The following is a 27,607-nucleotide window of genomic DNA, read 5'->3' as shown; positions in this document are numbered from 1 at the left end:
GTTTAATGAAGTCAGATCAGTCTCTGCTGTACTAGTTGGGCTGATCAGAGAACAGGTTTAATGAAGTCAGATCAGTCTCTGCTCTACTAGTTGGGCTGATCAGAGAACAGGTTTAATGACGTTAGATTGAGGTAAATAAAAAAGGTGTTCCAAAAGGGAGGATTTAAGATACTCTTTGAAGAGGAAGGTGGGTTTCAGATGTTTTTGGGAAGATGGACAGGGACTCTGCTATCCTAGCTCCAGGGGGAAGATGGACAGGGTCTCTGCTATCCTAGCTCCAGGGGGAAGATGGGCAGGGTCTCTGCTATCCTAGCTCCAGGGGGAATATGGGCAGGGTCTCTGCTATCCCAGCTCCAGGGGGAAGATGGACAGGGACTCTGCTTTCCTAGCTCCAGGTGGAAGATGGGCAGGGACTCTGCTGTCGCAGATGGACAGGGACTCTGCTATCCTAGCTCCAGGGGGAAGATGGACAGGGACTCTGCTGTCCTAGCTCCAGGGGGAAGATGGGCAGGGACTCTGCTGTCCTAGTTCCAGGAGGAAGATGGGCAGGGTCTCTGCTATACTAGCTCCAGGGGGGAGATGGGCAGGGTCTCTGCTATCCTAGTTCCAGGGGGGAGATGGGCAGGGTCTCTGCTATCCTAGTTCCAGGAGAAAGATGGGCAGGGTCTCTGCTATTCTAGTTCCAGGAGGAAATGGGCAGGGTCTCTGCTGTCCTAGCTCCAGGAGGAAGATGGGCAGGTTCTCTGCTGTCGCAGATGGACAGGGACTCTGCTATCCTAGCTCCAGGGGGAAGATGGTATTCCCAGAATCTCTATGTTAACCAAGGGTTTTTTAAATGTAACCTCAATAGGTTAGAGAAGAGAAAAGGACGGAAGCGGTATTTATGACGGTCATAAACCTATCCCCCAGGCCAACGTCATGACAGTGATGTGGACACCAAGGAACTTGAAACTCTCGACCTGCTCCACTACAGCCCCGTCGATGTTAATGGGGGCCTGTTCGAACCCGCCTTTTCCTGTAGTCCATGATCAGCTCCTTTGTCTTGCTCACATTGAGGGAGAGGTTGTTGTCCTGGCACCACACTGCCAGTTCTCTGACCTCCTCCCTGTAGGCCATCTCATCGTTGTCGGTGATCAGGCCGACCACTGTTGTGTTGTCAGGAAACGTATTATCTGTAAGACGTAAGATAAAATATATCAGCTTATTGTTCAATTATTATGACGTTCTTTCCAATACAAAAGTGTTGTAACTATTGTTTCCAAACTGCGTTACCCACTCCAGCCAGCAGATGGCGATGTGCGTCTTTCAGTTGATGCTTCTTCCGTGACGTATAATGGACTGGACGGGACGCTTCTTCAGGAACAAACAACACGGATACTATTTCAACCACCTCGGTAGCTTGCTAGCCAACATAAAACTGAAACATTCAGGTTTTAAATATGTTAATTAGCTGATCTCAGTGTTTAAAAACATTTCTGTTGACGTATTAACTGGTTAACTTGAACCTAATTTGCAAACTTGTTAAAGATTGATACTGAGCCAAGCCGCTAATGCTACCTAGCTAGCAAACTAGCTAACATCCCTGACCACGAGTTCACTAAACTACTATTCCCCTGCTAAAGAAGATGGCTACTGGTTCAATTTGCAAACTTGTTAAATATTGATACTGAGCCTAGCACTAGGTTACTCGCTAATGCTAGCTAGCTAACTAACATCACTGACCATGAGCTCACTAAACTACTCCTCCTCTGCTAAAATAGAGGATGTCTGCCGTACGGAGAAAGAAGCTTTGGCGCTGGACATTGTCGTGAAAGAAGAAGAAGAGGATATTACAGTGAAAGGAGAGAAAGAACCTTTCAGAATTAAAAAGGAGGAAGAGGAGGCTGTTATAGTGAAGGAAGAAGAGGATGATGTTATAGGAAAAGAAGAGAAAGAACCGCTTAGAGAGGAAGATGATGCTGTCTCAACAAAGGTGAAGAAGGAAGACGTTTTGGGAGTGAAAGAGGAGGAGACAGAATATCTGATTAACACCAGTGAGTACTGTCTTCAACAGGGACACAAACTATGCCGTTGTTGAACTAATGTGTGGTTTTAAAGTGGCATTCTACTGAAGTTCTACACTTGAATATGTTGTTCAGTACTGTAGGAAATGTTAAAAGGTCGATCTGCCATTGGTTCATATAATTTGGGGTCTTTTAAATTAGATTTATTTAATTCTCCATGTGGACTATATTAAAGTCCCCCCCATCTACTATAACAAGCTTTTAAAATTCACTATTGAAACATAATCTCTTCTTAAAATATCAAAGGGATGGGAAAGGCACCCATTTCGTGGAACGACCCTTTTACATTTACATCACAAACAATATTTTATAAAATCATGATGAAAGTGGCCATTTTAGGCTCTTTTTAGACATATTCATGCCTCTTGTAAGACTCTGTGATTGGAATAGACGGTCATACATTTACCATCTGTTTTATGTTCTCATTCACACAGGAGAGAGACATGACTATGGTGGATCCTCTGGGGAGCCTCAACAACATCCTGATGCTGACGAGGAAGAGAAGAGTCTCTCCAGATCAGAACACCAGATGGTACAGCTTGGTCTGGTCTAGCATACAGCTTGCTCTATCGGGCTCTGGGCTGGGTTTCTGTAAAGCACTTTATGTCAACAGTGACATCAGCATCCATAATGATATGTGTCTGCGTCCACTCTTTATGGTTACCAGGACAACGCTAGCCCTTCCTCCCTCCCGGAGTCCCTGTGTCATGCCTCTCCCGGTAGCTCCTTACTGCTGGGTATGAAGAGGTTGTCTGTGCTGCTGGTGGACTGCAAGAAAACAACGGGGCTGAGTGGAACTGTGAGAGGAGGAGAAGAGATGAAAGGATCAGATTTGACACATCAAAGTAAGTGCTGTAGTTCAGTTTGAACAAATAAAATACATCTGCCCACTGGTATCTGTTCCCAATAGGGCTGTCCCCGACTAATACAAATACAGCTTTGCAGACTCTTGGCATTCTCTCAACCAGCTTCACCTGGAATGATTTTCCAACCGTCTTGAAGGAGGTCCCACATATGCTGAGCACTTGTTGGCTGCTTTTCCTTCACTCTGCGGTCCAACACATCCCAAACCATCTCAATTGGGTTTAGGTTGGGTGATTGTGGAGGCCAGGTCATCTGATGCAGCGCTCCATCGCTCTCCTTCTTGGTCAAATAGCACTTACACAGCCTGGTTGTGGTTGGGTCATTGTCCTGCATTGAAAAACAGATGACAGTCCCACTAAGCTCAAAGCAGATGGGATGGCATATCGCTGCAGAATGCTGTGGTAGCCATGCTGGTTAAGTGTGCCTTGAATTCTAAATGAATCACAGACATTGTCACCAGCAAGCACCATCACACCACCACCTCCATGCTTCACGGTGGAAAAAGACACGGCGGTTGGAACCAAACATCTCAAATTTGGACTCATCAGACCAAAGGACAAATTTACGCCCGGTCTAATGTCCCTTGCTCATGCTTCTTGCAAGTCTCTTCTTCTTATTGGTGTCCTTTAGTGGTGTTTTTTTTTTGCAGCACTATGAAGGCCTGATCCACGATGTTGAGATGTGTCTGTTACTTGAACTCCGAAGAATTTATTTGGGCTGCAATCTGAGGTTCAGTTAACTCTAATGAACTTATCCTCTGCAGCAGAGGTGTAACTCTGGGTCTTCCTTTCCTGTTGCGGTCCTCGTCAGAGACAGTTTTCATCATAGCGCTTCAAGTTATGTGTGACTGCACTTGAAGAAACTTTGAAAGTTCTTGACATTTTCGATGTTGACTTACCTTCATGTCTTAAAGTAATGATGGACTGTCATTTCTCTTTGTTTATTTGAGCTGTTCTTGCCATGATATGGACTTGGTCTTTTACCAAATAGGGCTGTCTCCCCCCTACCTCATCACAACACTGTCTCCCCCCCACCTCATCACAACACTGTCTCCCCCCCCACCTCATCACAACACTGTCTCCCCCCCACCTCATCACAACACTGTCTCCCCCCCACCTCATCACAACACTGTCTCCCCCCCTACCTCATCACAACACTGTCTCCCCCCCTACCTCATCACAACACTGTCTCCCCCCCACCTCATCACAACACTGTCTCCCCCCCACCTCATCACAACACTGTCTCCCCCCCACCTCATCACAACACTGTCTCCCCCCACCTCATCACAACACTGTCTCCCCCCACCTCATCACAACACTGTCTCCCCCCACCTCATCACAACACTGTCTCCCCCCCACCTCATCACAACACTGTCTCCCCCCCACCTCATCACAACACTGTCTCCCCCCCACCTCATCACAACACTGTCTCCCCCCCACCTCATCACAACACTGTCTCCCCCCACCTCATCACAACACTGTCTCCCCCCACCTCATCACAACACTGTCTCCCCCCCACCTCATCACAACACTGTCTCCCCCCCACCTCATCACAACACTGTCTCCCCCCCACCTCATCACAACACTGTCTCCCCCCCACCTCATCACAACACTGTCTCCCCCCCACCTCATCACGACACTGTCTCCCCCCCACCTCATCACGACACTGTCTCCCCCCCACCTCATCACGACACTGTCTCCCCCCCACCTCATCACAACACTGTCTCCCCCCCACCTCATCACAAGACTGTCTCCCCCCCACCTCATCACAACACTGTCTCCCCCCCTACCCCATCACAACACTGTCTCCCCCCCACCTCATCACAACACTGTCTCCCCCCCTACCCCATCACAACACTGTCTCCCCCCCACCTCATCACAACACTGTCTCCCCCCCACCTCATCACAACACTGTCTCCCCCCCTACCTCATCACAACACTGTCTCCCCCCACCTCATCACAACACTGTCTCCCCCCCACCCCATCACAACACTGTCTCCCCCCCACCTCATCACAACACTGTCTCCCCCCCACCTCATCACAACACTGTCTCCCCCCACCCCATCACAACACTGTCTCCCCCCCACCTCATCACAACACTGTCTCCCCCCCACCTCATCACAACACTGTCTCCCCCCCTACCTCATCACAACACTGTCTCCCCCCACCTCATCACAACACTGTCTCCCCCCCACCCCATCACAACACTGTCTCCCCCCCACCTCATCACAACACTGTCTCCCCCCCACCTCATCACAACACTGTCTCCCCCCCACCCCATCACAACACTGTCTCCCCCCCACCTCATCACAACACTGTCTCCCCCCCACCTCATCACAACACTGTCTCCCCCCCCACCTCATCACAACACTGTCTCCCTCCCTACCTCATCACAACACTGTCTCCCCCCCACCTCATCACAACACTGTCTCCCCCCCTACCTCATCACAACACTGTCTCCCCCCCTACCTCATCACAACACTGTCTCCCCCCCTACCTCATCACAACACTGTCTCCCCCCCACCTCATCACAACACTGTCTCCCCCCCACCTCATCACAACACTGTCTCCCCCCCTACCTCATCACAACACTGTCTCCCCCCCTACCTCATCACAACACTGTCTCCCCCCCACCTCATCACAACACTGTCTTCCCCCACCCCATCACAACACTGTCTCCCCCCCACCTCATCACAACACTGTCTCCCCCCCACCTCATCACAACACTGTCTCCCCCCTACCTCATCACAACACTGTCTCCCCCCCTACCTCATCACAACACTGTCTCCCCCCCTACCTCATCACAACACTGTCTCCCCCCCTACCTCATCACAACACTGTCTCCCCCCCTACCTCATCACAACACTGTCTCCCCCCTACCTTGTCACAAAACAACTTATTGGCTCAAACGCATAAAGAAGATAAGAAATTCCACTAATTACCTTTTTTAACAAGGCACACCTGTTACGGATATAATCAGTCTCTCCCAGTCTGCTGTCCCCACATTCTTCAAGATGGCCACCATTGTTCCCGTACCCAGGAAAGCAAAGATAACTGAACTAAATGACTGTAGCAATCACTTCTGTCTTCATGAAGTACTTTGATAGACTAGTCAAGGATCGTATCACCTCTACCTGACACCCTACCTGACACCCTACCTGACACCCTAGACCCACTTCAATTTGCTTACCAGGTCCATAGACGATGCAATCGCCATCACACTGCCCTATTCCATCTAGACCAGAGGAATACCTATGTACGAATGCTGTTCATTGACTACAGCTCAGCATTCAACACCATAGTAGTTGACTACAGCTCAGCATTCAACACCATAGTACCCTCCAAGCTCATCATTAGGCTCAAGGCCCTGGGTTTGAACCCCGCCCTGTGAAACTGGGTCCTGGACTTCCCGCCCCCAGGTGGTGAAGGTAGGAAACAACACCACTTTGCTGATCCTCAACACAGAAGCCCCTCAGGGGTGTGTACTCAGTCCCCTCCTGTACTCACTGTTCACTCATGACTGCACGGCCAGGCATGACTCCAACACCATCATTAATTTGCCGATGACACAACAATAGCCCTGATCAACGACGAGACAGCCTATAGGGAGGAGATCAGAGACCTGTTGCCAGGCCAACAACCTCTCCCTCAACGTGATCAAAACAAAGGAGGTAATTGTGGACTACAGGAAAAGGATGACCGAGCCACGCCCCCATTCTCATCGACCAGGGCTGTAGTGTCCACATCACCAACTAACTAACATGGTCCACAGTTGTGAAGAGGGCACAACAAAACCTATTCCCCCTCAGGAGACTGAAAAGATATGGCATGGGTCCTCAGATCCTCAAAAAGTTCTACAGCTGCACCATTGAGAACATCCTGCAACAATTTCAATTATTTACAGTTCATATAAGGAAATCAGTCAATGTAAATAAATCAATTAGGCCCTAATCTATGGACTTCACATTACTAGGCAGGTGCGCAGCCATCCACCCACTGGGGAGCTAGTCCCACCCACTGGAGAGCCAGGCCCAGCCAATGAAGCTGTCCGGGTGGCTGGTCTAAGACAATGTGGAGGTCCTGGACTGGCATGGTTATACGTAGTCTGCGGTTGTGAGGCCGGTTGGATGTACTGCCAAATTCTCTAAAACAACATTTGAGGTGGCTTATGGTAGAGAAATTAAGAAAAAGAGAAATTCAATTCTCTGGTAACAGCTCCAGTGGATATTCCTGCATGCCAATTGCACACTCCCTCAAAACTTGAGACATTTGTGGCATTGTGTTGTGTGACAAAATTGCAAATATTTAGAGTGGCCTTTTATTGTCCCCAGCACAAGGTGGACCTGTGTGATGTCCATGCTGTTTAATCAGCTTCATGATATGCCACAACTGTCAGGTGGATGGATTATCTTGGCAAAAGGATGTTAACAAATTTGTGCACACAATTTGAGAGATATAAGCATTTGTGCGTATGGAAAAAGTCTAATTATGTATCTTACAACTATGAAGGTTATATACTGTATTTAGAACCACCTGCTTGATAGGAATCCATCGATGTCTGTGTCTTGAGGGTTCTAGAACTTTCTAGTTGTTTGTATTCTGACTTCTAAAACAGAATTAATAAATAAGTAAGTAAACGTATCAGTAATTACCAGGAAGCTCTACAACATAATTTATTTTAAATTATTACATGTTTGAAAACTGGCCTCAGGTTGAGTGCTCTGATTTGGATTAAACCTCATAGCAAGCACTTTTATCATGGGGAGATTTCATTTTGGTCTCTCTTTAAAAAAAAAAAACATTGTCTTTGGCAGGAGGAAAACCAAATTTGGAGGAACCGGAGACGTCCGAACCAGCAAGACGACACCTCTGCTCCCAGATTGGAAAGCATCTTACCAAGCTAGGAAGCCTGAAAAGACATGGGAGGACACACACTGGAGAGAAGCCACACCATTGCGCCCAGTGTGGACATAGTTTTAACCAGTTAAGAAGCCTGAAAGCTCATGAGCGAATACACACAGGGGAGAAGCCTTACAAATGCTCAGACTGTGGGAAGACATATTACTCATCATGGTCACTTAAAGTTCATGTGAGAACCCACACAGGGGAGAAGCCTTACCACTGCTCCCAGTGTGCAAAGAGTTTTAGCCAGTTAGGATACCTGAAAGCTCATGAGCGAATACACACAGGGGAGAAGCCTTACCACTGTTCCCAATGTGGAAGTAGTTTTAGCCAGTTAGGAAACCTGAAAGTTCATGAGCGAATACACACAGGGGAGAAGTTTTACCACTGCTCCCAGTGTGGAAAGAGTTTTAGCCAGTCAGGAAGCCTGAAAACTCATCAGCGAATACACACAGGGGAGAAACCTTACCACTGCTCCCACTGTGCAAAGAGTTTTGTCCATTTAGGACATCTGAAAGAACACATGAGACTGCACACAGGGGTGAAGCCTTACCAATGCTCAGACTGTGGGAAGACATATTACTCATCACAGTCACTTAAAGTTCATGTGAGAACCCACACGGGAGAGAAGCCTTACCACTGTTCCCAGTGTGCAAAGAGTTTTAGCCAGTTAGGACACCTGAAAGCCCATGCGCGAATACACACAGGGGAGTAGCCTGCTCCCGCTGTGCAAAGAATTTTACCAAATTATGAAGCCTGAAAAAACACATGAGACTGCGCACAGGGGAGAACCCTTACAAATGGTCAGACTGTGGGAAGACATATTGCTCATCACAGTCACTTAATCATCATGTGAGAATCCACACAGCAGAGAATAATTACTTATAGTGTGTAAATTTATATTTCACTTCACATTGACCTAATTACTTCTCCTAGTGTGTAAATTGATATTTCACATCACATTGACTTAGAATTCATCAACAAACATACACAGTGCTCCCATTGTCTTATATTGTTGACTGAGAATGTGTTCTTGTTTATACCAGATGAAAATGTAAAATGTACTTATACAAAGAATCCTAATAATACAGGGATAATACAGGGATATTTGGATGTGATGCATTTGCTCCATTGTTTACATTTGCATTGTAGCAAATTGAATGTAAAGAAGATCAGGTTCCTTGTTTTAAATGGTCCTTTTTTAAGCTCTGACTGTGTGTTTATCTGAATGTAATTGTTGACATTTGCATTGTTGGCCCACTGATGATTTAATTAAATTAAAATGTTCACAGACTCTGTAATGGAAAATGTTAGTTGTATGTGTGTCCACATAACTGAGTATGTGACTAACCTTGTGAAACTGTCCTATTATAATCTCCTGTTTTTGGGAGGATCATTCTGTGTTGCAAACCGGCTGCACCTGCATCCTTGTATGAATAAAGTCCCTCCCAGGAACAAGAAACTATATAAAGATATCACTCAATGCTTCAGGAATTCATACTGTCTACGCTGCGCTGTGTATCTCTGTTATTCTCTCTGAGCTCAGAAATAAAGAATCTTGGTTTGACTTGGACTCCAGCAGATCCTTATTTTTATCAAAGTGAGGGGGAAAAAGTATTTGATCCCCTGCTGATTTTGTACATTTGCCCACTGACAAAGAAATGATCAGTCTATAATTTTAATGGTAGGTTTATTTGAACAGTGAGAGACAGAATAACAACAACAAAAACATCCAGAAAAACGCAAAGGTCAAAGATGTTATAAATAGAAGAGGAAATGCCCCTGTCTGAGTGTGTGCATTTGTCTACCACTATGTATAGCTGTTAACAATGACGCTAATGACCACCATCTCCTGGTTGATGGAAAAGCTTTCCCAAACACGTTGTCAATTAAATGTTAGCAGGTGGCGTTGTCAATTAAATGTTAGCAGGTGGCGTTGTCAATTAAATGTTAGCAAATGGCGATATGAGTCTTTCAGGTGATGTTTCTTGCGTGACGTATAATCTGGTGGACGGTAACAGGAGGCTTCTTCAACAGCGACAAAAAGGCTTCTGATTCAACCAAAGCGGTGGTTTGCTAGCCAACATAAAACCGAAACATTGAAGCGCTTTCGACCAATCTTGTGTATATTACTCTTGGTGTTTTAAACATAATTCTGTTTACGTATCTACTAGTTCATTTAAACGCAATTTGCTTAAATTAGCAAATGTGTTAACTAGATACGGCACTAGGCTAATCTCCCGGAGCATGAGGTCACTAAACTCAACGGAGAAAGAAGCTCTGGTGAAAGGAGACGAAGAAGCTTTCAGGATGATAGAGGAAGAGGAGGCTATTGCTTTGAAAGAAGAAGTGGATGATATTACAGTGAAAGAGGAAGATGGGAAAGAGGTTGTCAGAGTGGAAGGGGAGGAGGTAGAAGCTTTCCGAATCAAAAAGGAGGAAGATTCCATAACATTGAAAGAAGAAGAGAATGTAGTGAAAGAAGAGGAAGAACATGTTGGAGTAAAAGAGGAAGAGGATGCTGTCTCAATTAAAGAGGAGGAGGAAGACGTTTTGGGAGTGAAAAAGGAGGAGGAGACTGAAGTACCGATTAACACCAGTGAGTACTGTCTTAAAAACAGGGGCACAAACTATGCAGTTGTTTTACTAATGTGTGATTTTTTTTTTTTATAAGGGCATTCTACTGAATTGGAATTGTTAAAGGGGCAATCTGCCATTGGTACATATATTTTTTGGACTTTTAAATTAGATGTGTTGAATTCTTATACTTATAACAAAGGGACGCAAAAGGCAACCATTTTGTGGAACGACCCTTTAACATTTTCATCACAAACAATATATTTAGAAATCATGATGAAAGTGGCCATTTTAGGCCCTTTTTAGACATATTAATGCCTCTTGTAAGACTCTGTGATTGTAATAGAAGATCATAAATTTGTTTGATGTTCTCATTCACATAGGAGAGAGACATGACTATCGTGGATCCTCTGGGAAGCCTCAACAACATCCTGATGCTGACGAGTCTGAGAAGAGTCTCTCCAGATCAGAACACCAGATGGTACAGCTTGGTCTGGTCTAGCATACAGCTTGCTCAATCTGGGTCTGGGCTGTGTTTCTGTAAAGCAGTTTATGACAACAGTGACATCAGCATCCATAATGGTATGTGTCCCCTCTTTATGGTTAACAGGACAATGCTATCTCACCCCCTTCCACCCTCCTGGAGTCACTTTGTCATGCCTCTCCCGGTAGCACCTTACTGCTGGGTATGAAAAGGTTGTCTGTGCTGCTGGTGGACTGCAGGAAAACAACGGGGCTGAGTGGAACTGTGAGAGGAGGAGAAGAGAAGAAAGGATCAGATTTGACTCATCAAAGTAAGTGCTGTAGTTTAGTTTGAACAAATACAATAGATCTGCCCACTGGTATCTGTTCCCATTAGGGCTGTCCCCAACTAATACAAATACAGCTTTGCACACTCTCTCAAATCTTAAACTGCATTGACTGCTACTGTTTTGGTGGTGGACCAGTCTTGGTACACATGGGAAACTGTAGAGTTGCAGTTCTTGACACAAACCGGTGTGCCTGGCACCTAATACCATACCCCGTTCAAAGACACTTCAATATTTTGTCTTCCCAATTCACCCTCTGAATGGCACACACACACAATCTATGCCTCAATTGTCTCAAGGCTTAAACATCCTTATTTAACCTGTCTCCCCCCCCTTCATCTACACGGATTGAAGTGGATTTAACTTGTGACATCACTTAGCCTGGATTCACCTGGTCAGTCTAAGTCATGGAAGGAGCAGGTGTTCTTAATGTTTTGTCTACCCAGTGTAAAGCACTACAGATAATCAAGTGCTATTTGCATGTGATGCATTTGCCATATTGTGTCCAGCAGGGCAAGTAGTTCTGACATCATAATACATCCTTCTGATAATCAAGTGATATTTGGAATGTCTGAGTAGTTCTATATGATGTCATAATACACCAGTCTGATAATCAAGTGATATTTGGAATGTCTGAGTAGTTCTATATGACCCCTCTGATAATCAAGTGCTATTTGCATGTGATGCATTTGCTCTGTTTACAGGTTTATTCATATTTTATAGAGCGTGGCTTTAAGGAAATAGTACCGTCACATCTAGATTAAAACTAATGTGAAAAATGAGCAGAGAAAATGTGTATTAACACGCTACCTATTCATCTAAGTTATTCTGCCCTTGAAGTGCGTTCCCATGCAAAACTAGACAGATAGATAGCTAACAACTAAGTCTTCAATAAAACTTCCAAGGCGTCACTTTTCTTGAATTAATATTGAATTAATATTCAAAATGTTTAGGTTGTGAAACTACAAAATACAGAAAATAATATACTTTAGTATTCAATTCACATCGACATACTGTAGCTGTACATTATACATTTCAAGTTGAAGTTGCATAAATACAAAGCACGTGCCAATGTACCATGTATCTGGCATGATGCCAAACCATATAGCTAATTGTTACTCATATGGTAATTCTCAGTCAACTCCTTTAATTACTCTAATGTACAACCACCTCTGTAAAATAACAAAGCATATTACACTAGAAACAGTAACAAAACTTCAGTATTGTATGTTTTACAATACGGCATACATGATTGGCAAGGTAATTTGTGTGAGTAAATGCAACCAACTAACATTGATTAGTAAGCAATTCTATCAATAACAAGATTATCATCACTAGCAACATGCTTGAATCGAACTTACAAACAAATATTTTCCGAGGATGAAGCGTGACAAGAAATAACTGCACTGAAAGACTGAACCGTAGCGCTGCTTCTATGCGCGCAGAACGAATTCTCTACTTACTGTTTCCGTACAGTCTTTCTAAGTACCAGGAACCTCCACTAGGGGGCGATAAACACCATGGAACACAATGAAAATCCATCGTTACCACGGTAATAAAACAGTCTGTTACCTTCTGACAGGATGGCGGCACAGAAGCATTTATTCATTATCTACATATTCATATTACGCTTCTACGTCTGTGAACAGGAACGTATTATTTGTAAGACGTAAGAGAAAATATATCAGCTTATTGTTAAATTATTATGACGTTCTTTCCAATACAAAACGTGTCCTGACTATTGTTTCCAAACTGCGTTACCCACTCCAGACAGCAGATGGCGATGAGCATCTTTCAGGTGATGCTTCTTGCGTGACGTATAATGGACTGGACGGGACGCTTCTTCAGGAACAACAAGGCAGCTACTCTTTCAACCACCTCGATAGCTTGCTAGCCAACATAAAACTGGAAGATTGTCGCTTTAAACCATGTTAATGTACATTATCTAATCTCAGTGTTGTAAACGCAGTTCACTTGACGTAATAACTGGTTAACTTGAACCTAATTTGCATGTTCAATTTGCAAACTTGTTAAAGATTGTTGCTGAGCCTAGCACTAGGCTAGTCGCTAATGCTAGCTAGCTAGCTAGCTAATGTCACTGACCATGAGCTCACTAAACTACTCATCCCCTGTTAAAGAAGAGGTCTGCTGTTTGGAGAAAGAAGCTCTGGCGATGAACATTGTCGTGAAAGAAGAAGAAGAAGAGGAGGATATTACTCTGAAAGGAGAGGAAGAATCTTTCAGAATGAAAAAGGAGGAAGATGAGGCTGTTATAGTGAAAGAAGAGAGAGAACCTTTTAGAGAGGAAGAGGATGCTATCTCAATAAAGGTGAAGGAGGAAGACGTTTTGGGAGTGAAAGAGGAGGAGACAGAATATCAGATTAACACCAGTGAGTACTGTCTTAAAAACAGGGGCACAAACTATGCAGTTATTGAATGTTGGGTTTGTAAGGGGCATTCTACTGAAGTTCTACACTTGAATATGTTGTTCAGTACTGTAGGAATTGTTAAAGGGTCAATCTGCCATTGGTTCATATATTTTGGGGACTTCTCAATTAGATGTATTGAATTCTCCATGTGGTCTATATTAAAGTTCCCCTCATCTAATATAACAGGCTTTTAAAGTTCAATATTGGTGCATAATTTCTACTTAAATATCAAAGGGATGCAACAGGCACCCATTTCGTGGAACAACCCTTTAACATTTGCATTTTAGGCCCTGTTTAGAGATATTAATGCCTCTTGTAAGACCCTTTGTAATAGTAGATCATAAGTTTACCACCTGTTTGATGTTCTCATTCACACAGGAGAGAGACATGACTATCGTGGATCCTCTGGGGAGCCTCAACAACATCCTGATGCTGACGAGGCAGAGAAGAGTCTCTCCAGATCAGAACACCAGATGGTACAGCTTGGTCTGGTCTAGCATACAGCTTGGTCTGGTCTAGCATACAGCTTGGTCTGGTCTAGCATACAGCTTGGTCTGGTCTAGCATACAGCTTGGTCTGGTCTAGCTCACAGCTTGGTCTGGTCTAGCTCTATCGGGGTCTGGGCTGGGTTTCTGTAAAACACTTTATGACAACAGTGACATCAGCATCCATAATGATATGTTTCTGTGTCCCCTCTTTATGGTTACCAGGACAACGCTAGCCCTTCCTCCCTCCCGGAGTCCCCGTGTCGTGCCTCTCCCGGTAGCACCTTACTGCTGGGTATGAAGAGGTTGTCTGTGCTGCTGGTGGACTGCAGGAAAACAACGGGGCTGAGTGGAACTGTGAGAGGAGGAGAAGAGATGAAAGGATCAGATTTGACTCATCAAAGTAAGTGCTGTAGTTTAGTTTGAACAAATTAAATAGATCTTCCCACTGGTATCTGTTACCAGGACAACCAGCAGAGTTCTGTTAGTTGACAGGAAGATAGACTGGTGGATATGGATGTTATGAATATCATAACACTGAAAAATGATTCTGCCAGTGAAAAGAGAGAAACCAATAGACCATATAAAACCTTGATGAAAGTTCGCTTTAGAGAGAAACCAATAGACCATATAAAACCTTGATGAAAGTTCGCTTTAGAGAGAAAGTTTCAAGATGATCTGATGTAAGGTGCATGTTTTACAAAACATTTTCCTCTAAACATTATGGATTTTACATTGCCTGTCCCAGTCAACCCCCCTATCTTTACAAGACTGTAGAACAGGAAAACTAAACTCCAGACACTTCAATGTGTCCTGTTTTAATTAATTAACTAATACTGGAGGAAAGCTGTGATCAGGCTGCCCACTCAAGAGAAAGCTTCAAACTGTAACCAGTGCCTGCATCCTGGTTATCAATCAACCTACCAGGGTAGTTACAAACAGTAGAGGAATGAAATCATCAACATGGTTTGATCATATCTTTACTAATGCTGCAGAAATGGGGTTTAAAGCAGCATCCAGATCCATCAGATGAAATGATCCCAAGATAGTAGCATGTCTAGGAAGACCAAAGCTCCAAAGGCGGGGCCCTAGTAATTAAAGAGGGTTAAAGATAGAGATTTTGTTGGGGCGCCAGGCAGATATTAACCTGCTGAAAGGAAAAGAGTAGATTAGCGCTACCAGGCACACATCATCAGAAGATGCTGAATAAGAGTGGAACCTGTTGGCCAGATAGCCAGTGGAGCCTGTTGGCCAGATAGCCAGTGGAGACTAGAGTGGAGCCTGTTGGCCAGATAGCCAGTGGAGGCTAGAGTGGAGCCTGTTGGCCAGATAGCCAGTGGAGCCTGTTGGCCAGATAGCCAGTGGAGACTAGAGTGGAGCCTGTTGGCCAGATAGCCAGTGGAGACTAGAGTGGAGCCTGTTGGCCAGATAGCCAGTGGAGGCTAGAGTGGAGCCTGTTGGCCAGATAGCCAGTGGAGCCTGTTGGCCAGTGGAGGCTAGAGTGGAGCCTGTTGGCCAGATATCCAGTGGAGGCTAGAGTGGAGCCTGTTGGCCAGATAGCCAGTGGAGGCTAGAGTGGAGCCTGTTGGCCAGATAGCCAGTGGAGGCTAGAGTGGAGCCTATTGGCCAGATAGCCAGTGGAGGCTAGAGTGGAGCCTGTTGGCCAGATAGCCAGTGGAGGCTAGAGTGGAGCCTGTTGGCCAGATAGCCAGTGGAGGCTAGAGTGGAGCCTGTTGGCCAGTGGAGGCTAGAGTGGAGTCAGATAGCCACTCTCAGCTACGTACCCCCTCTGCGCTGACCCTGGTGCTACTCTCAAATGTTTGTTTTTTTACGTCATTGTAAGCCGGTCTCACACTATACGATACATTTATTAAACATAAGAATGAGTGTGAGTTTTTGTTTACAACCCGGCTCGTGGGAAGTGACAAAGAGTTCTTATAGGACCAGGGCACAAATAATAATATAATAATAATCAATCATTTTGTTCTTTATTTAACCATCTTACATATAAAACCTTATTTGTTCATCGAAAATTGTGAATAACTACAGGTTAATGAGAAGGGTGTGCTTGAAAGGATGCACATGCAGTAACTCTGCAATGTTGGGTTGTGTTGGAGAGACTGGGTCTTAAATCGTTTTCCACACAGTCTGTACCTGTATTTAAAACGTGTCTATACTTTGCCCCTTGATGACCAGGTAATCTGTATTACCTCCCGGTGGTGGAGTGCAGGGGGGGGTAATAATCTGTATTACCTCCTAGTGGTGGAGTGCAGGGGGGGTAATAATCTGTATTACCTCCTAGTGGTGGAGTGCAGGGGGGGTAATAATCTGTATTACCTCCTAGTGGTGGAGTGCAGGGGGGGTAATAATCTGTACCTCCTAGTGGTGGAGTGCAGGGGGGGTAATAATCTGTATTACCTCCCAGTGGTGGAGTGCAGGGGGGGTAATAATCTGTATTACCTCCCAGTGGTGGAGTGCAGGGGGGGGTAATAATCTGTATTACCTCCCAGTGGTGGAGTGCAGGGGGGGGGGGGGGGGGGTAATAATCTGTATTACCTCCTAGTGGTGGAGTGCAGGGGGGGTAATAATCTGTATTACCTCCTAGTGGTGGAGTGCAGGGGGGGTAATAATCTGTATTACCTCCCAGTGGTGGAGTGCTGGGGGGGGGGGTGTAATAATCTGTATTACCCCCCAGTGGTGGAGTGCAGGGGGGGGGGGGTAATAATCTGTATTACCTCCTAGTGGTGGAGTGCGGGGGGGGGGTAATAATCTGCATTACCTCCTAGTGGTGGAGTGCGGGGGGGGGGTAATAATCTGTATTACCTCCCAGTGGTGGAGTGCAGGGGGGGGTAATAATCTGTATTACCTCCCAGTGGTGGAGTGCAGGGGGGGTAATAATCTGTATTACCTCCTAGTGGTGGAGTGCGGGGGGGGGGTAATAATCTGCATTACCTCCCAGTGGTGGAGTGGAGGGGGGGGGGGTAATAATCTGTATTACCTCCTAGTGGTGGAGTGCAGGGGGGGTAATAATCTGTATTACCTCCTAGTGGTGGAGTGCAGGGGGGGTAATAATCTGTATTACCTCCCAGTGGTGGAGTGCTGGGGGGGGGGTGTAAAAATCTGTATTACCTCCCAGTGGTGGAGTGCAGGGGGGGGGGGGGGTAATAATCTGTATTACCTCCTAGTGGTGGAGTGCAGGGGGGGTAATAATCTGCATTACCTCCCAGTGGTGGAGTGGAGGGGGGGGGGTAATAATCTGTATTACCTCCTAGTGGTGGAGTGCAGGGGGGGTAATAATCTGTATTACCTCCTAGTGGTGGAGTGCAGGGGGGGTAATAATCTGTATTACCTCCCAGTGGTGGAGTGCTGGGGGGGGGGTGTAATAATCTGTATTACCTCCCAGTGGTGGAGTGCAGGGGGGGGGGGTAATAATCTGTATTACCTCCTAGTGGTGGAGTGCAGGGGGGGTAATAATCTGTATTACCTCCTAGTGGTGGAGTGCAGGGGGGGTAATAATCTGTATTACCTCCCAGTGGTGGAGTGCTGGGGGGGGGGTGTAATAATCTGTATTACCTCCCAGTGGTGGAGTGCAGGGGGGGGGGGGGTAATAATCTGTATTACCTCCTAGTGGTGGAGTGCAGGGGGGGTAATAATCTGTAATACCTCCCAGTGGTGGAGTGCAGGGGGGGGGGGGTAATAATCTGTATTACCTCCTAGTGGTGGAGTGCAGGGGGGGTAATAATCTGTATTACCTCCCAGTGGTGGAGTGCAGGGGGGGTAATAATCTGTATTACCTCCCAGTGGTGGAGTGCAGGGGGGGGGGGGGGGTAATAATCTGCATTACCTCCCAGTGGTGGAGTGGAGGGGGGGGGGGGGGGTAATAATCTGTATTACCTCCCAGTGGTGGAGTGCAGGGGGGGGGGGGGGGGTAATAATCTGTATTACCTCCCAGTGGTGGAGTGCGGGGGGGGGGTAATAATCTGCATTACCTCCCAGTGGTGGAGTGGAGGGGGGGGGGGGGTAATAATCTGTATTACCTCCCAGTGGTGGAGTGCAGGGTGGAGTGCAGGGGGGTAATAATCTGTATTACCTCCCAGTGGTGGAGTGCGGGGGGGGGGTAATAATCTGCATTACCTCCCAGTGGTGGAGTGGAGGGGGGGGGGGGGGGGTAATAATCTGTATTACCTCCCAGTGGTGGAGTGCAGGGTGGAGTGCAGGGGGGTAATAATCTGTATTACCTCCCAGTGGTGGAGTGCAGGGGGGGGGGGGGGGGGGGGGGGGGTAATAATCTGCATTACCTCCCAGTGGTGGAGTGCAGGGGGGGTAATAATCTGCATTACCTCCCAGTGGTGGAGTGGAGGGGGGGGGGGGGGGGTAATAATCTGTATTACCTCCCAGTGGTGGAGTGCAGGGTGGAGTGCAGGGGGGTAATAATCTGTATTACCTCCCAGTGGTGGGGGGGGGGGGGGGGGGGGGGGTAATAATCTGCATTACCTCCCAGTGGTGGAGTGCAGGGGGGGTAATAATCTGTATTACCTCCCAGTGGTGGAGTGCAGGGGGGGTAATAATCTGTATTACCTCCCAGTGGTGGAGTGCAGGGGGGGTAATAATCTGTATTACCTCCCAGTGGTGGAGTGCAGGGGGGGTAATAATCTGTATTACCTCCCAGTGGTGGAGTGCAGGGGGGGTAATAATCTGTATTACCTCCCAGTGGTGGAGTGCAGGGTGGGGGGGGGGGGGGTAATTACCTCCCAGTGGTGGAGTGCAGGGGGGGTAATAATCTGTATTACCTCCCAGTGGTGGAGTGCAGGGGGGGGGGTAATAATCTGCATTACCTCCCAGTGGTGGAGTGGAGGGGGGGGGGGGGTAATAATCTGTATTACCTCCCAGTGGTGGAGTGCAGGGTGGAGTGCAGGGGGGGTAATAATCTGTATTACCTCCCAGTGGTGGAGTGCAGGGTGGAGTGCAGGGGGGGTAATAATCTGCATTACCTCCCAGTGGTGGAGTGCAGGGGGGGTAATAATCTGTATTACCTCCCAGTGGTGGAGTGCAGGGGGGGTAATAATCTGTATTACCTCCCAGTGGTGGAGTGCAGGGGGGGTAATAATCTGTATTACCTCCCAGTGGTGGAGTGCAGGGGGGGTAATAATCTGTATTACCTCCCAGTGGTGGAGTGCAGGGGGGGTAATAATCTGTATTACCTCCCAGTGGTGGAGTGCAGGGGGGGGGGGGGGGGGGGTAATAATCTGTATTACCTCCCAGTGGTGGAGTGCAGGGTAATAATCCATTGGTGGCCCTGGGTGGGCATAACCCAGAACCTCCAATCAGAATTAGTTTTTCCCCACAAAAGGGCTTTATTGCAGAGAGAAATACTCCTCAGTTTCATCATCAATGTGGTCTGCGGTTGTGTCTGATGTACTGCCAAATTCTCTAAAATGACGTTGGAGGCGGCTTCAAGTAAAGAAATGAACATTAAATTATCTGATAGCTGCTCCAGTGGATATTCCTGCAGTCAGCAGGCCAATTGCACGCTCCCTCAAAACTTGACACATCTGTGGCATTGTGTTGTGTGACAAAACTGCACATTTTAGAGTGGCATTTTATTGTCCCCAGCACAAGGTGCACCTGAGTAATGATCATGCTGTTTAATCAGCTTCTTGATATGCCACAACTGTCAAGTGGATGGATTGTCTTGGCAAAGGAGAAATGTTCACTAACAGGAATGTAAACAAATTTGTGCACAGAATTTGAGAGAAATTAGCTGTTGTGTGTATGGAAGAATTCTGTTATTTCAGGTCATGAAACATGGGACCAACACTTTACATGTTGCGTTTATATTTTTTAGGAACATCTATCCAAAATATGTGACACCATTTTTTTTTACTTTACACAAAATATCATGACATGATTAGTCAAAAATGTAAAAAATGTGTGAATGTCTAAATAATAAAAAGCCATTGTGTCGAACCCTTTCAACAACAGGGAGATGTTACTGATGAGCTTTGTGTCTGTCTCCAAGTTTTGGACTTCCACACAGAATTACTTCTTTACTTATTTTATGTTTAAGGAAGTGTGTAGGTCACATTCTGTATCGTACAGCTATGAAAGTTATATATTTAGAACCACCTGCTGATTGGAATCCAGTGACGTCTGTGTCTTCAGTGTCACAGAACTGTAGAACATAGAATCCAATTATGTCTTGAGTGATCTAGAACTGTCTAGTTCTTTGTGTTCTGACTTATAAAACAGAAAGAATAATATGTAATGTAAACAGATCAGTAATTACTATTAATGACCAAATTATGACATTTTTGGAAAACTAGCTTCAGGTTATTGAGAGATCTGATTTGGATTAAACCTCATAGCAAGGCAGTTTTATGATGTGGAGATGCAATTCTGTTCTCTCTTTAAATAAACACTGTCTTTGGCAGGAGGAAAACCAAACTTGGAGGAACCAGAGACGTCCGAACCAGCAAGACGACACCTCTGCTGCCATTGTGGAAAGAGTTTTACTAAGTTAGGAAGCCTGAACAGACATGAGAGGGGACACACAGAACCGAAGACACAAAATTGCGCCCAGTGTGGAAAGAGTTTTAGCCAGTCAGGAACCCTGAAGGAACACATGAGACTGCACACAAGGAAGAAGCCTTACTACTGCTCACATTGTGGGAAGAGTTTTAGCCATTTAGTTAGCATGAAAAGACATGAGAGGATACACACAGGAGCGAAGCCACACCTGTGCTCCCGGTGTGGAAAGAGTTTTAAGCGGTTAGACACTCTCAAAACCCATGAGCAAATACACATTAGGCAGAAGCTGTACCATTGTGCCCAATGTGGAAATAGTTTTAGCAAGTCAGGAAGCCTGAAAGTTCATGAGCGAATACACACAGGGGAGAAGTCATACCTTTGCGCCCAGTGTGGAAAGAGTTTTAGCCAGTCAGGAAGCCTGAAGGAACACATGAGACTGCACACAAGGAAGAAGCCTTACTACTGCTCACATTGTGGGAAGAGTTTTAACCATTTAGTTAGCATGAAAAGACATGAGAGGATACACACAGGAGCGAAGCCACACCCGTGCTCCCAGTGTGGAAAGAGTTTTAAGCGGTTAGACACTCTCAAAACCCATGAGCAAATACACATTAGGCAGAAGCTGTACCATTGTGCCCAGTGTGGAAAGAGTTTTAAGCGGTTAGACACTCTCAAAACCCATGAGCAAATACACATTAGGCAGAAGCTGTACCATTGTGCCCAGTGTGGAAAGAGTTTAAAGCGGTTAGACACTCTCAAAGCTCATGAGCGAATACACACAGGGGAGATACCATACCATTGCGCCTAGTGTGAAAATAGTTTTTGCCGGTCAGGAAGCCTGAAAGTTCATGAGAATACACACAGGGGAGAAGTCATACCTTTGCGCCCAGTGTGGAAAGTGTTTTACCCATTTAGGAAGCCTGAAGGAACACATGAGACTGCACACAGGGGAGAACCCTTACAAATGTTCAGACTGTGGGAAGACATATTACTCATCACAGTCACTTAAAAGTCATGTGAGAATCCACACAGCAGAGAATAATTACTTATCCTAGTGTGTAAACTTGTAATTCACATCACATACACTTAAAATTCATCGGAGAGCGTACACACTGCTCCCATTGTCTTATGTTGTTGACTGAGAATGTTTACTTGTTTATACTATAAGAAATTAAATTGTACACAGTCTACTCAAACATATATATATTTGTATGTTTTTATTAGAAAACATGAATTGAATATGGAGTATGTCAGTTTGAATACAGAGTAAATCATATAATCTCCTGTTCCTGGGAGGATCATTATGTGACTGTAATAGAAAATGTTAATTGTTTGTGTGTCCACATAACTGAGTATGTGACTAACCTTGTGAAACTGTCCTATTATAATCTTCTGTTCTTGGGAGTATCATTCTGTGTTGCAAACCAATTTGGACCTGTGTCCTTGTATGAATAAAGTCCCGCCCAGGAACAGGAAACTATAAAGATATTTGCTAATCACTCAATGCTTCAGGAATTCAGACTGTCTACACTGCGCTGTGTAACTCTGTTATTCTCTCTGAGCTCAGAAATAAAGAGACTTGTTTTGACTTGGACTTCACCCAACTTGCAACCTAAATCCAATGACAGTTGACATGTTGTGTTTATTTCATGTTGAATTCACTTTAGTTGACGACTCAAAGAAATGTAAATAGAAACTAGATGTTGAACTGACGTCTGTGCCCAGTGGGCTGGTTTGAATAAACGGCAGGTGTTGGATAAATATCCACCTTCGTTGGTTACGGGATCGTCAGCCATCTCCTTCAGCGCCATTCTTCATATGATCTATTACATCATAAAACACTACTCAACCCATATGATCTATTACATAATAAAACACTAACCCATATGATCTATTACATCATAAAACACTACTCAACCCATATGATCTATTACATCATAAAACACTACTCAACCCATATGATCTATTACATTATAAAACACTAACCCATATGATCTATTACATTATAAAACACTAACCCATATGATCTATTACATTATAAAACACTAACCCATATGATCTATTACATAATAAAACACTAACCCATATGATCTATTACATAATAAAACACTACTCAACCCATATGATCTATTACATAATAAAACATTAACCCATATGATCTATTACATAATAAAACACTACTCAACCCATATGATCTATTACATTATAAAACACTAACCCATATGATCTATTACATAATAAAACACTAACCCATATGATCTATTACATAATAAAACACTACTCAACCCATATGATCTATTACATAATAAAACACAACTCAAACCATATGATCTATTACATAATAAAACACTACTCAACCCATATGATCTATTACATCATAAAAGTCTAATAAAACATCTACAAATATGTCATAGTGATGCCATGACGTGAATGAATACCTTATAAAATGGCTTTATATATATATATATATAATATATCTCTACTGAACAAAAATATAAACGCAACATGCAACAATTTCAACGATTCACAGTACATATATGGAAATCAGTCAATGTCAAATGTATTAGGCCCTGATCTATGGACTTCGTGTAACGGATGTGAAACGGCTAGCTTAGTTAGCGTGGGCGCTAAATAGCGTTTCAATCAGTGACGTCACTTGCTCTGAGACCTTGAAGTAGTAGTTCCCCTTGCTCTGCAAGGGCCGCGGCTTTTGTGGAGCGATGGGTAACGATGCTTCGAGGGTGAAATATAAAATACACTGCTCAAAAAAATAAAGGGAACACTTAAACAACACAATGTAACTCCAAGTCAATCACACTTCTGTGAAATCAAACTGTCAACTTAGGAAGCAACACTGATTGACAATAAATTTCACATGCTGTTGTGCAAATGGAATAGACAACAGGTGGAAATTATAGGCAATTAGCAAGACACCCCCAATAAAGGAGTGGTTCTGCAGGTGGTGACCACAGACCACTTCTCAGTTCCTATGCTTCCTGGCTGATGTTTTGGTCACTTTTGAATGCTGGTGGTGCTTTCACTCTAGTGGTAGCATGAGACGGAGTCTACAACCCACACAAGTGGCTCAGGTAGTGCAGCTCATCCAGGATGGCACATCAATGCGAGCTGTGGCAAGAAGGTTTGCTCTGTCTGTCAGCGTAGTGTCCAGAGCATGGAGGCGCTACCAGGAGACAGGCCAGTACATCAGGAGACGTGGGGGAGGCCGTAGGAGCGCAACTATCCAGCAACAGGACCGCTACCTCCGCCTTTGTGCAAGGAGGAGCAGAAGGAGAACTGCCAGAGCCCTGCAAAATGACCTCCAACAGGCCACAAATGTGCATGTGTCTGCTCAAACGGTCAGAAACAGACTCCATGAGGGTGGTATGAGGGCCCGATGTCCACAGATGGAGGTTGTACTTACAGCCCAACACCGTGCAGGACGTTTGGCATTTGCCAGAGAACACCAAGATTGGCAAATTCGCCACTGGCGCCCTGTGCTCTTCGCAGATGAAAGCAGGTTCACACTGAGCACATGTGACAGACGTGACAGAGTCTGGAGACGCCGTGGAGGACATTCTGCTGCCTGCAACATCCTCCAGCATGACCAGTTTGGCGGTGGGTCAGTCATGGTGTGGGGGGCCGCACAGCCCTCCATGTGCTCCACAGAGGTATCCTGACTGCCATTAGGTACCCGAGATGAGATCCTCAGACCCCTTGTGAGACCATATGCTGGTGCGGTTGGCCCTGGGTTCCTCCTAATGCAAGACAATGCTAGACCTCATGTGGCTGGAGTGTGTCAGCAGTTCCTGCAAGAGGAAGGCATTGATGCTATGGACTGGCCTGCCCGTTCCCCAGACCTGAATCCAATTGAGCACATCTGGGACATCATGTCATCCACAGACTGTCCAGGAGTTGGCGGATGCTTTAGTCCAGGTCTGGGAGGAGATCCCTCAGGAGACCATCCGCCACCTCATCAGGAGCATGCCCAGGCATTGTAGGGAGGTCATACAGGCACGTGGAGGCCACACACACTACTGAGCCTCATTTTGACTTGTTTTAAGGACATTACATCAAAGTTGGATCAGCCTGTAGTGTGGTTTTCCACTTTAATTTTGAGTGTGACTCCAAATCCAGACCTCCATGGGTTGATAAATTTGATTTCCATTGATACATTGTTGTGTGATTTTGTTGTCAACACATTCAACTATGTAAAGAAAAAAGTATTTAATAAGAATATTTCATTCATTCAGATCTAGGATGTGTTATTTTAGTGTTCCCTTTATTTTTTTGAGCAGTGTATATATACTGAACAGAAATATAAATATATACTGAACAGAAATATAAATATATACTGAACAGAAATATAAATATATACTGAACAGAAATATAAATATATACTGAACAGAAATATAAATATATACTGAACAGAAATATAAATATATACTGAACAGAAATATAAATATATACTGAACAGAAATATAAATATATACTGAACAGAAATATAAATATATACTGAACAGAAATATAAATATATACCAACAGAAATATAAATATATACTGAACAGAAATATAAATATATACCAACAGAAATATAAATATATACCAACAGAAATATAAATATATACTGAACAGAAATATAAATATATACTGAACAGAAATATAAATATATACTGAACAGAAATATAAATATATACTGAACAGAAATATAAATATATACTGAACAGAAATATAAATATATACTGAACAGAAATATAAATATATACCAACAGAAATATAAATATATACTGAACAGAAATATAAATATATACTGAACTGAAATATAAATGCAGCCTTCCGAGTGGTGCAGGGTATAAGGCACTGCATTGTGCTCGCTGCATTAACACAGATTCTGGTTTGATACCCAGCTCTGTCGCAACCGGCCACAACCGGGAGAGCCAATTGGCCCAGCGTCGTCCGGGTTGGGGGGGGGGGGGGGGGTTTGGCCGGTCGAGATGTCCTTGTCCCATCGACTCCTGTGGCGGGCCGGGCGCCAGGTGTAAGGTATGTAAGGTATTTCCTATTTCCTCCGACACATAAGTGCTTCCAGGTTAATTGCATTGTGTCAAGAAGCAGTGCTGCTGTGTTTCGGAGGATGCATGGCTCTATAGCGCTTGTCAACTGCGTTTATTTTCAGCAAATGGCTCTTGAAGTTCACCTCTCCTGAGTCCGTATGGACGTTGCAGCGATGAGACAAGACTAACCACCAATTGACGAAAAAATATCAATATAATAATAATCATTTTTAAAAAGTCTGCCCCAAATATTTCACTCTTTTTTATATCCATTAGCGATTAGTAAAAATGTAAAAAAATGTGAACATTGTGTCGAACCCTTCAGACAACGGGGAGATGTTACTGATGTGCTTTGTGTCTTCAAAGTTTAAAAAAAACATTTGACTTCCACACAGAATTACTTATTTACTCATTTTAGGTTTACGGAAGTGTGTAGGTCACATTCTGTATCATTCAGCTGTGAGGGTTATATATTAAGAACAACCTGCTCAATAGGAATACAGCGACTTCTGTGTCTTGAGTGTCAGAGAACTGTCTAGTGTTTAGTGTTCTGACTTGTAAAACAGGATGAATAATTCATGTTAACATATTACCAGGAAGCTCTACAACATTTGTTTTAAAATCACACCAAGATTGTTTTAAATTTTGAAATGTTTGAAAATTGACCTCAGGTTACTGAGGGATCTGATTTGGATTAATTTGCTACAGATTTTGATGTGAATATTCTCAAATCTGCATAAAACAATATATGCCTTTTCCCACCAGAAATGTTTCTATCAAACAAACTTATTGCGATAAAAGGCTTTGCATGATTACGTAGTGCATTCCCATGTACCGAATGAAAAATACAAGTTAAATGGCTTTCCATCTCATTTTCACACATGACTGCAAAACCCTTTGGATAAAAGTGTCTGCTAAATGGCAGATATATCCACTGATTCTACCAAACATTTGGAACAACTTCCTAATATGGAGTTGGACACTCCCCTTTTCCCCCCAGAACAGCCTCAATTAGTCAGGGCATGGTCTCTGCAAGGTGTCGACAAGCGTTCCACAGGAATGCTGGCGCATGTTGACTCCAGTGCTTCCCACAATTGTGTCAAATTGGTTGGATGTTCTTTGGGTGCAGTGGAGGCTCCTCAGAGGAGGAAGGGGAGCCCCATTTTCAGAAGAATAAAAATGGTAAAACATTTAGAAAGTAATTGTTATCCTTTTTAGATCAAACTACACCAAATATAATCACATCACCAAATAATTGATTAAAACATACTATTTTGCATCCTCCTCTGGGTACATTGACTTCAATACAAAACCTAGGAGGCTCATGGTTCTCAAGCCCTTCCATAGACTTACACAGTAATTATGACAACTTCTGGAGGACGTCCTCCAACCTATCAGAGCTCTTGCAGCATGAACTGACATGTTGTCCACCCAATGAAAGGATCAGAGAATGAATCTAGTATGAGCTACAGCTAGGTAGCACTGCAAGTGCATAAAATGTGGTGAGTAGTTGACTCAAAGAGAGAAAAAGTAAAGGGGTTAAGTAGTTCTGACATCATAATACACCCTTCTGATAATCAAGTGATATTTGGAATGTCTGAGTAGTTCCATCTGATGTCATAATACACCCTTCTGATAATCAAGTGATATTTGGAATGTCTGAGTAGTTCTATATGATGTCATAATACACCCCTATGATAATCAAGTAATATTTGGAATGTCTGGGTAGTTCTATATGACCCCTCTGATAATCAAGGGCTATTTGCATGTGATGCATTTGCTCTGTTGTTTACAGGTTTATTCATATTTTATAGAGCGTGGCTTTAAGGGAATAGTACCGTCACATCTAGATTAAAACTAATGTGAAAAATGAGCAGAGAAAATGTGTATTAACACGCTA

The 27,607-nt window shown here is 44.4% G+C and overlaps 1 protein-coding gene across 2 annotated transcripts; it reads left to right on the top strand.

Annotated features, from left to right (window-relative positions):
• On the top strand, window positions 1-22,244 carry LOC149978676 (uncharacterized). Of its 2 annotated transcripts, XM_090194846.1 has the most exons (7): window positions 411-2,033; window positions 2,498-2,595; window positions 2,731-2,908; window positions 13,353-13,604; window positions 14,022-14,119; window positions 14,354-14,531; window positions 20,560-22,244. In XM_090194846.1, exons 1-7 carry the CDS (start codon window positions 1,724-1,726, stop codon window positions 21,462-21,464), a joined length of 2,019 nt encoding a protein of 672 aa, XP_090050972.1. In that variant the 5' UTR covers window positions 411-1,723; the 3' UTR covers window positions 21,465-22,244. The 2 variants fall into 2 exon arrangements, with proteins under 2 accessions (XP_090050973.1, XP_090050972.1); XM_090194847.1 differs by lacking the exons at window positions 13,353-13,604; window positions 14,022-14,119; window positions 14,354-14,531; window positions 20,560-22,244 and adding an exon at window positions 7,741-9,395 and having other exon boundaries at window positions 1-2,033.
• The last annotated feature ends 5,363 nt before the right edge of the window (window positions 22,245-27,607 follow it).

Source organism: Oncorhynchus mykiss, chromosome 13, assembly GCF_057628025.1.
Source record: "Oncorhynchus mykiss isolate SJ-2025 chromosome 13, ASM5762802v1, whole genome shotgun sequence".
Classification (NCBI taxonomy): domain Eukaryota; kingdom Metazoa; phylum Chordata; class Actinopteri; order Salmoniformes; family Salmonidae; genus Oncorhynchus; species Oncorhynchus mykiss.
Note: the sequence above shows the minus strand (reverse complement) of the source record. Positions and strands in the feature narration are given on the sequence as shown.